This window comes from Squalius cephalus, assembly GCF_949319135.1.
Source record: "Squalius cephalus genome assembly, chromosome: 2".
Lineage (NCBI taxonomy): Eukaryota > Metazoa > Chordata > Actinopteri > Cypriniformes > Leuciscidae > Squalius > Squalius cephalus.
In genome coordinates, this window is record NC_137123.1 from 15,382,490 (window position 1) to 15,392,401 (window position 9,912).

The 9,912-nt window shown below is 39.2% G+C and overlaps 1 protein-coding gene across 1 annotated transcript in view; it reads right to left on the bottom strand.

The window, feature by feature from the left end:
* Positions 1 to 9,912, bottom strand: part of LOC307152176 (sialoadhesin-like) — a 49,229-nt gene extending 39,317 nt beyond the window's left edge. Inside the window, exons 1-4 of the mRNA XM_079860583.1 lie at positions 9,820 to 9,912; positions 9,282 to 9,632; positions 3,543 to 3,788; positions 3,032 to 3,373 (exon numbers count right to left, since the gene is read on the bottom strand). Of these exons, the coding sequence (XP_079716709.1) occupies positions 3,032 to 3,373; positions 3,543 to 3,788; positions 9,282 to 9,632; positions 9,820 to 9,892 (1,012 nt within the window). The 5' untranslated portion in view covers positions 9,893 to 9,912. The remainder of the gene's footprint in view (positions 1 to 3,031; positions 3,374 to 3,542; positions 3,789 to 9,281; positions 9,633 to 9,819) is intronic.

Consider the following 9,912-nt stretch of genomic DNA (forward strand, 5'->3'; position numbering starts at 1 on the left):
CTAGATCTAGGCACAATGAGTCGACAGTGATCACTAGATCTCAGAGCTCTAGAAGGAGTGTACGGACAGAGTAGATCAGTCAGGTACCGAGGGGCCAATTTGTTGAGGGCTTTATAAACAAATAATAAAATTATTAAAATCAATTCTAAATTTGACAGGTAGCCAGTGCAGTGTGGATAAAATAGGGGTGATCGACTCATACTTGCGGGACTCAAAACATTCACCTCATAACATTGTTCATGCAATTGTAATTGCAGTGAAAATGCATAAATACCACATTTGTGTGTGTTCAATACTCACTGCTGTATGTGTGTGTGTTCAATACTCACTGCTGTCTGTGTGTGTGTGTGTGTGTGTGTGTGTGTGTGTGTGTGTGTGTGTGTGTGTGTGTGTGTGTGTGTGTGTGTGTCTGTGTGTGCACTTGGATGGGTGAAATGCAAAGCACGAATTCCAAGTATGGGACACTATACTTTGCTACATGTCATGTCACTTTCACTTATCTAAAGTCACTTCATGCAGCTTCTGTACTTCAGTGCAGTGCTAATATGAGTTTTCTTTACACTGATTCATTTAATTGGTAACAATAGTGAAGTGAAGTGACATAGGTGTGTGCAATATTGATAAAAAGTGTTTATTGTCCTGGTACCTCAACAGGTTTAGGACTGCCATGGACAGCTGACTCTGTGTGGTGGTCAGTTCACAGCAGTGACAGAAATTATTTTCCCCCAATACGTTTCAATTTATTTTTACCTTTTATGGGCATTTTTACCTTTTTTTTTAACTAATTGTGCATGCACCATTTTGTGTGTCTATTTCATAAATTTAACCAAATTAAATAATAATAATAAGGCACAATAGGGCTGTTACCAATCAAATTAAATAAGTATCAACAAAATTCATCTTTGCAATGGAGAGGAAGCAGAAGCTGCATTTGAAGTGGCATTTAGATGCATTTACACAGAATCAACTCAGAGGTGACAAACGAATAATCTGCAGTTACAAATGCATAAATAATGTTTTGATGTTTTAAAGATAAAACGTTGAATATTGGTATTTGAAATGATTTAAAGGGTTAGTTCACCCAAAAATGAAAATTATGTCATTAATGACTCACCCTCATGTCGTTCCAAGCCCGTAAGACCTCCGTTCATCTTCGGGACACAGTTTAAGATATTTTAGATTTAGTCCAAGAGCTTTCTGTCCCTCCATTGAAAATGTATGTACGTATACTGTCCAGTGTCCATGTCCAGAAAAGGTAATACAGACATCATCAAAGTAGTCCATGTGACTACAGTGGCTCAATCTTAAGTTTATAAAGCGACAAGAATACTTTTTGTGCGCAAAAAACAACAAAAATAACGACTTTATTCCACTATTCATTTCCTTCTCTCTGTTGGTTCACGTAGTGTTTCAGCGCAGCGCTTCTGTGTTGTACGTCACACGCATCACACACATGACCAGCGTCGGCCAATAGTGAGCCTACGTGTGACGTACAACACAGAAGCGCTGTGATGAGGAAATGAATAGTGGAATAAAGTCGTTATTTTTGTTGTTTTTTGCTCACAAAAAGTATTATATGATAAACTTAAGATTGAGCCACTGTAGTCACTTGGACTACTTTGATGATGTCTGTATTACCTTTTCTGGACATGGACAGTATACCGTACATACATTTTCAATGAGGGACAGAAAGCTCTCGGACTAAATCTAAAATATCTTAAACTGTGTTCCGAAGATGAACGGAGGTCTTACGGGCTTGGAACGACATGAGGGTGAGTCATTAATGACATAATTTTCATTTTTGGGTGAACTAACCCTTTAAAAGATGAAAAGATACTTTAAATGTGAAATTAAAACCGCCAGTAGGTGGCAGCAAGTCACTGTTAATGAGTGAGTCATTGAGATTCAACCAATTCATTCAAACGGCTGATTAATTCAGGAATGTCTTAATCCATCTTAGTCACTGATTTGCTCAAAAAGCTGATTCCTTCAGTAAGGAAACACCGCCATGTGTTGCTCAGACGCGATTACAGTGCTGTGGCTTTGCTTTGAACTATTTTGTTTGGCGAAATAGAGCAAAAACAGGCAATATGGTGTCTAAAATGTAAGTCACTTAATATTAACTTCTTGTTTATTAAACTTGTGTACACTCAATATCACATTTGTTACCATACTGATTTCTGGAGAAAAACTGCACTCTCTGTGTGATATTTATTAACTAAATTAAATAATAAAAAATTGACTAAATCACGCAGTGAAAGCGTGCACTCGTAATGTGCAACACTAGTCTAATCTACTAGACTACAACACGTAGTGTATGCATGCTCTCTCTCGATGTGTGTGAGGGGTAAACTCGATAATGTCAGATCGCACATCGTTAAAACAACAATTACCACATTATCGCAGACAATATATATCGCACACCCCTACGTGACGTGTAGCCAGGTATGGTGTCCCAAACTTGGAATTTTTGCTTTGCATTTCACCCATCCAAGTGCACACACAGAGCAGTGAGTATTGAACACACACACACACACCGAGAACACACACATAGTGAACACCCATTTTTGCTGCGGCGCCCAGGGAGCGATTGGGGGTTCGATGTCTTGCTCAAGGGCACCTCAGTTGTGGGTAAAGAGAGTGGAGGAGTTCATTCACTCCCTCATCTACACTTCCTGCAGGAACCAATCAACGTTCCTCTAATGTTGAGTTGTTCATAAAAATGAAGTTGATAGAATGATTCAGGAACATCATACTAATCTTAAAAAAAACGTTCCACTAACATTAAGAAAACTGGACATGTTACCGTTTCCAGAACCAAAACAATGTTTGGAAAACGTTCTTAGAACAATAATTCGTTAGCTGGGATAATGCTTCATGTTGACAGTCTCATCACACCGGACAAACACAGCTGATATAAAGAGCTGTTGTGCTCTGGATCATGTGCTCATCTCATTCCTTTCTGTTTCTCCCTGAACTTTCCTGTCATTTATGCACTACTATATAATAAATGCAAAAAGACTAGTTTTACCTGTGACATCAAGACGAGCTCCAGGAATCACTGTCCATCTTTTCTGCCATGCTGTAAATCTGCAGTAGTAGATGTGTTTATCAGCTTCTGTTACAGCCGTCAAAGTGATGCTGGAAGTGTTTCTATTTTCACTCAAACACTGAACTCTTCCTTTCTTCTGTGGATCTGAACACAGATCAGGTGATTCTCCATCAGTTACAACAGGTTTAGTCCAGAAACCTTCTACGAGTTTATTACTCTGAGGATATGTTAAAGTACAGGATATTGTCACTGTTGATCCCTTTAATGCACAAACATATGAAGGGCTGTAATTCACTCCCCAATCCTGCAGACCATCAACCCCTGAAACACAGAAATGAGGAAAATAATTAAAGAGACTTTCAGCAACAAATGCAGAAATCTTTCATCACACCAGGGATTTTTGTACCTTTATATATTCACCCAAATGAAATGTAGAAATTCCAAGTGTGTGAAATATTTCACTAATATTAATGAATCAGTTTGTACTCACATCCTACTTTGAGATAAACAGGAGGAGAGATCAGATGTTCATGTCCTTTAACGGCACACCTGTAGTATCCAGTATCAGAACGACTGACTGACCGCAGATGAAGCGGATTCACTGTTGGATCAGTTATTCTCTGTGTGTTTCTGTACCAGATGAATGTTGTGTGTTCAGGCAGAGAGCAGCTGCTTTTACATGTCAGAGTGACTGAATCTCCCTCTTTCACACTCTGCTGTGTCTCCACCTGCAGGTCTGACACAACAACAACAACAACAACAACAACAACATCAACATCAACAACATCATCAACAACAACAACAACATCAACATCAACAACAACAACAACAACAACAACAACATCAACATCAACAACATCATCAACAACAACATCAACAACATCATCAACAACAACAACAACATCATCAACAACAACAACAACATCAACAACAACAACAACATCATCAACAACATCAACAACAACAACATCAACAACATCAACAACATCATCAACAACAACATCAACAACATCAACAACATCATCAACAACAACAACAACATCATCAACAACAACAACAACAACAACATCAACAACAAGATTCACTGTCAGCTTAAAGTTAAGAGTTCATCCAAAAATAAAAATTCAGTCCTTTATCATTATTCGTGATTTTGTTATAAAGCCATATGACCTTCTTTCTTTTTCAGGTCACAAAAGGAGACAATTAAAGAAGAAAAAACAGTTAAATTCATATATAATAATTCTTACATGTACAGTGCTTTGGTACATATTGTTTAAAGCAGCTTTACAGCAAATTAATGTTTCAATGATACAATGTCACTGTTCTTAATGAACAGTGAATCTCGCATTAAATCAACACATTTATTTTAATCTTTTTCAGTTCTAGTGAGTTTCAGCAACTGTCACGCTCGGTGACTGTAATGATCGCACAACGATGCAGAATAAATAGAAAAAGTCTTTATACGGACCACAGAAACTCAGGAGAAATATAACAACCACATTTAACATTGACGACACCAAACACACAACTGAGGAAACTAAGGGTTCGTTTACACGACAACGACATGCTTAAAACTGAGACGTTTTTCCTTTTAGTTTTCCACGTACAGACGACATCGTCAAAAAGATCCCCATTCACACGGATCCGTGAAAACGACTAGAAACCCTGTTTTCTGCTGCTATAGATAATATACAATATCACTCAGTATTACTATTAAATACTATGGCATGGCCGTAAATTAGTCCTACCTACGACATTCCCTTCTCTTATAATAACCTTTTTTATCATAATAAAATCTAGATATCGTTCCCAACAAAAGCATTGTTTAGCGTAAAATGTTGAAAATTAGTGGAAAGGCAGTCGATTCATTAAATGATAAGGTGTTTCCTCACAAAAGCTGTTTATTCAGTGTTTTGAAGCCTCTTATTGACATCCATTTTAAAAAAACGGCCTCTGTGCTGCGTTCCAGTCCACTTTTAGACACACACTTGCGAACTTCCCTAAGCACTTCCCCTCGAGGGAATCCCCGCCGCCATTTTGAAGTGCCTTCCACTTCGTGAAGTGGAATAGGGAAGTTTATATGGACAGATCGTTCCCTCGAGTCTACTTCATAAGTACACTTCAGGCACCTATATGTCCCACAATGCAGTACGATTGTGATGTCACAACCAATCTCGTCTAATCACCACCAAAACAGACAACTCTATGATATATTAATTATATACATTTTTTAGTTTAAAACAACCCACACACACATATATACATTTGGATGCTACATTAAACAAATTCTTAAAGGGAAAAAATGTAAATAATAAATCAACTCTTTAGCTGATTCCAAGTGATCAAGGGCTTAAGACGTTCCAGTTCAGCCCATTGCAGTTTCCGCCAGTAGTGGGCACTCGTGCACCGTAAGCAATGACGTACATCCGAGTGAACGAGACGGAGGGAAGTTAGCGAGTGAAGGGCATGACAATTTTGGACTGGAACGTAGCCCTTGTCTCATTTCCCTGCATACTAACCATAGACTGTAAAACATATGGATGTAGTGTCCGTGTCGTCACCCGTAGGTTTCTGAAGAGCGATTTCTGAATAGAGGGTTTTCACTACAGGTCATCAATCCGGAAGTCGGCCATTTTGGAGGCACTGAACCGAACGGACTCGCAAATTTGGCTGATTATTGCTGCTGAAAATGGTCGAGTTTTGGACTGTACTAATCGGTCGCACCGGGAAAAAACATTTCGAGTTCTTTAGACTGTCAGAAGTTAAAGAGAAGAGTGCAAACAACTGATGAAAGAAGGCATTTGTGGTTGAGAGAAGCACAGCATCAGCCACATGTGTAAATGAAGCGCTGACTATGGCTAAAATGCTGACGTAGTTAAAGGAACACTCCACCATTTTTATATATTAAACTATGTTATTCCCTTAAAGGAGACATATCATGCTTTTAAATCGTTCCTTTTTACATATAAATCATACATTTGTAGTCTATATAAAGCGGAACTGCAATGCTTGGGTCTGAATTCCTCATTATTATAGCTCCACAGGCCCCTTTTCTACCCCTTTTCTGATGTGCGTCTGAGAGCAACTCGTTTTGGTGCGTTCTCTTTAAATACAATTGAGACACTTCATACCCCGCCCCCTCTCCAGGATGCAGAGGTGACACTCCACCCCGTTCGGCCATTTTTGTAGTTTGATAGCAGAGATACGATTATCTAGCGGCACAGAAACTTTTTATTCACACGTTATTAACAAAATGTCAACAACGGAAGACTTGTCCAGCCAGCCTTACATGTTCGAGCCAGAGTCGGAGCCGGAGCGAGATGAAAATGAAGACGACGAACCTGCAGAACAACGTCTTCATATGGATGTATCGCAATGGTGTGTTACTGTATTTACACATGAAACTTTGGTCTTCCGACCTTTTACCACCGTGTCGATTTATTTTGATTAATATGTGCGAGGGAGAGAGAGCAAGACAGCGTCTAGTTTGGAGCATAGACTGTAAAAAATAGGTTTGGAGACGGTGTCTTGTTTACATTTTCGCCTGGCTCCGAAGAGAGAGAGTGCGCGCGCGTGCAACCGGGTCTCTCTCTCTGCTCGTTCTTTCAGTTAAACATGCGCCCTGTCACAAGCGTGGCAGTTCATCTACATTAGACGGTGTAATGAAGCGTGTGGGTTACTACATCCAACAACCGAACATTTTAACTTACCCTCTCGTAACTTCTGCATCCTTTAGCTTGGACTACAAAATTGCAGCGAGAAATAAAAATGGCGGATTGCTCGAAGTGTTGGGCCGGAAGTCAATGCCCTTATTTGGCAGTTCCGCTGCAAATACTGTGACGTAATAGTTCACAAAACTTCATAGATAACAGAAAAATCGGAACAGGTTGAAAAATAAGGCCAAAACAGAATATAAAGATATCAACGAAGTACCTGAAGAGAATAATTTCAACTTTTCTGTACTTCTAAACACTCCAAATATACAACACAATGCATTTAAGGGCTAAAAAAACATGATATGTCCCCTTTAACTAAGACGAGTTGATACATACCTCACTCGTCTCAGTGCGTGCACTCAATTGCTCTGGCACGCGGCGACACTTTGATAGCACTTAGCTTAGCCCAGTTCATTCATTAGGAACCAAATCTCTGTTTGACATGAGGACATTTTTTCATAGTCGATTTTGATCAAACTTTGTATCTTTGTATCCGATTGGAATATGATCTAAAATTATGTCCACACTGTGTATCGCAACTGTTCAGATCTGATTTGTGTGTCCATGCAGCTCTTTGGCAATTACGTTGCATTGTTGGAGGGGTTTGCATTTGTAATAGAGATGTTGTCTTATTTAAATTTTACAACATGGAAATGTGTATCCGCCGCGCTGGACTACTGAGCCTCTTGAGCCGGCTGCAGAACTGTAGGAGGCTGGTATGCACAGCTTTTTTTCGCGCTCTTATCTGCACCGGTTTCAAAAATAAAAATGTTCTGCTCGTCCGGCACTTTGCAACAACACAGCCTTGTTTCGGCAGCGACTTTCAGCATGTTCCCTATAACAACGTCTGACGTTTACATTTTACGTGGCGTGAGAAAGTCACATAAACCACGCAAAATCCGATCAGAGCGTTCAGACTGAAGCGGATTTCCTGGTATGTGATTTGAATAGGATTTCACATGTGGATGTAGCTTGAAACGGATTTCATGTGCTTTTTTGGACTGACAATCTGAACGTAGCCAATGTCGGGATAAGAAATAGAAGGAAGAATTGCAGTAAGGGGTAACGTTAGAGAAGCTAGCTCATTCGGATCTTTACCACATATTAACTTTAGCATGGCAAAATTTTGCGCTCTTTCCTGCTTACTAAGTTCTTCTCTATATGATTTCGCAGCTTCCATGTGTTTTTTCTGTGGTTTATTAGTGTAACAGTGTGTTCAGTAGTACATAAATTGTGCAATCTATGCTGTTGTTTACATCCGAGTGCCTCCATAATGGCCGCGCATCCGGGTTACCACCCAGAACATGACGTCAGTGAAAACCCTCAATGGTTAAAAGCACTATATAAATGAAGGTGACTTGACATGATATTTCATGACTCTTGCCACTAGAAGGCCTTATAGCACTATTTGGAGCAAATGAGCTGTTCCTCTGGGTCACAAAATCCGTTTACTTCAGGATGCATTCAGATACACATGTAGACATTATAAAAAAAAAAAAAAATGTTTGAATTTTGAGCATTTTTAGGTTTTCTATGTGTACTGAAGCATCGGGGGCAATTTGACGTGAGAGAAGGTTACTTTTTTAAAGGTGACCTATTATGCCCATTTTCACATGATGTATTATAAATTTCTTGTGTCCTCAGAATGTGTCTGTTAAGTTTAAGCTCAAAATACCACCCATATTTTTTATTATAGCTTGTCAAATTTGCCCCTATTTGGGTGTGAGCGAAAAATGTTTTTGTGTGTCCCTTTAAATGCAAATGAGCTTCTGCTCCGCCTCCATTCAGAAGAGCGTTCAAATCCAGCGTTGTACTGACCCTCGTTGATGAAGCAGTCATGTGTAAAATGATTTGCGCAAATATATAACATTTTACCGATGTTCTTCGGCACATTTCCGTCAAAACTGATAATCCACGGTGTCCAGTGACTCGGAGAGTCTATGGACACTCGTATGTTTAGTGGTACATCCAGCAGTAACAGAACATTTATAATGTTCTCCAGGCGCAGACATTGTAATACTAGCTGATACAGAAAGTAAACAGTAATGTCGGACTGCTGCTGCTTCTCACTCAGGGCGGGATCTAGTGCAGATCATCACCAGTCGTTGGACGGGTTTCCCTACGTAGGAGTTTAAAATTTACTGCTTATAAAAGTGAATTTTGCATATAGGTCCTCTTTAAATTTCAACCACAAAACTCCTTGAATCCATTAAAAAAACAATTTGTGTATTCGTGGTTCAAGTGCGACAAAAGTCATGGGGTCTTGGACCCCTCAGATGAACACTCGATTTAAAAAAAAAAATCAAACAAAATTTCTGGATCAAAATGACCCGAGGGAAGGATGAAGCTTGAAGAAGGTGCTGTCATTATATTAACATTTGATAAAATATCTCCTTTTGTGTTTCAACAAATAAAGAAGGTCATCTGGCAGATTCAGTAACATAAGAAAGTGTGTGATGATGTGTGTGTTTGTATGTTTCTGTGGTCTATTTCTGAGAGTTCAGTAGTTTTACCTGTGACGTCAAGCTGAACTCCAGGAATCCCCGTCCATTTTCCAACCGCTGTATCTGTAGTAAATCTGCAGTAGTAGATGTGTTTATCAGCTTCTGTTACAGCCGTCAAAGTGATGCTGGAAGTGTCTTTATAATATTCCCAGTAACACTGAATCCCTCTTCTCTTCTGTGGACTTGAACAAAAGTTAGGCGGTTCTCCATCATTTACAACAGTTTTGGTCCAGAAAGCTGTTCTGATCTCATAACCATAAGGATATGTTAAAGTACAGGATATTTTCACTGATGATCCCTTTAATGCACAAACATATGAAGGGCTGTAATTCACTCCCCAATCCTGTACACCATCAACCCCTGAAACACAGAAATGAGGAATGAAGAGACTTTCAGGTGTTTTGAAGGAATGTACAAAAAATATATTTTCACTTTTGATCATTTTTATGTTAGCTGACAGTAAAACACTCATGTCCGTTTATAAGTGTGACGAGCTCAATCATCTTTTGTTAAAATACCAGTATAGAGATTGAAAGTGAAGACTCACCCACAGTCATGATCACTACGATCAGAGGAAGAGACTTTATGAGAGACGACACCATAGTGACTTCTGCAATCATAAAACTGACAATTATGACAT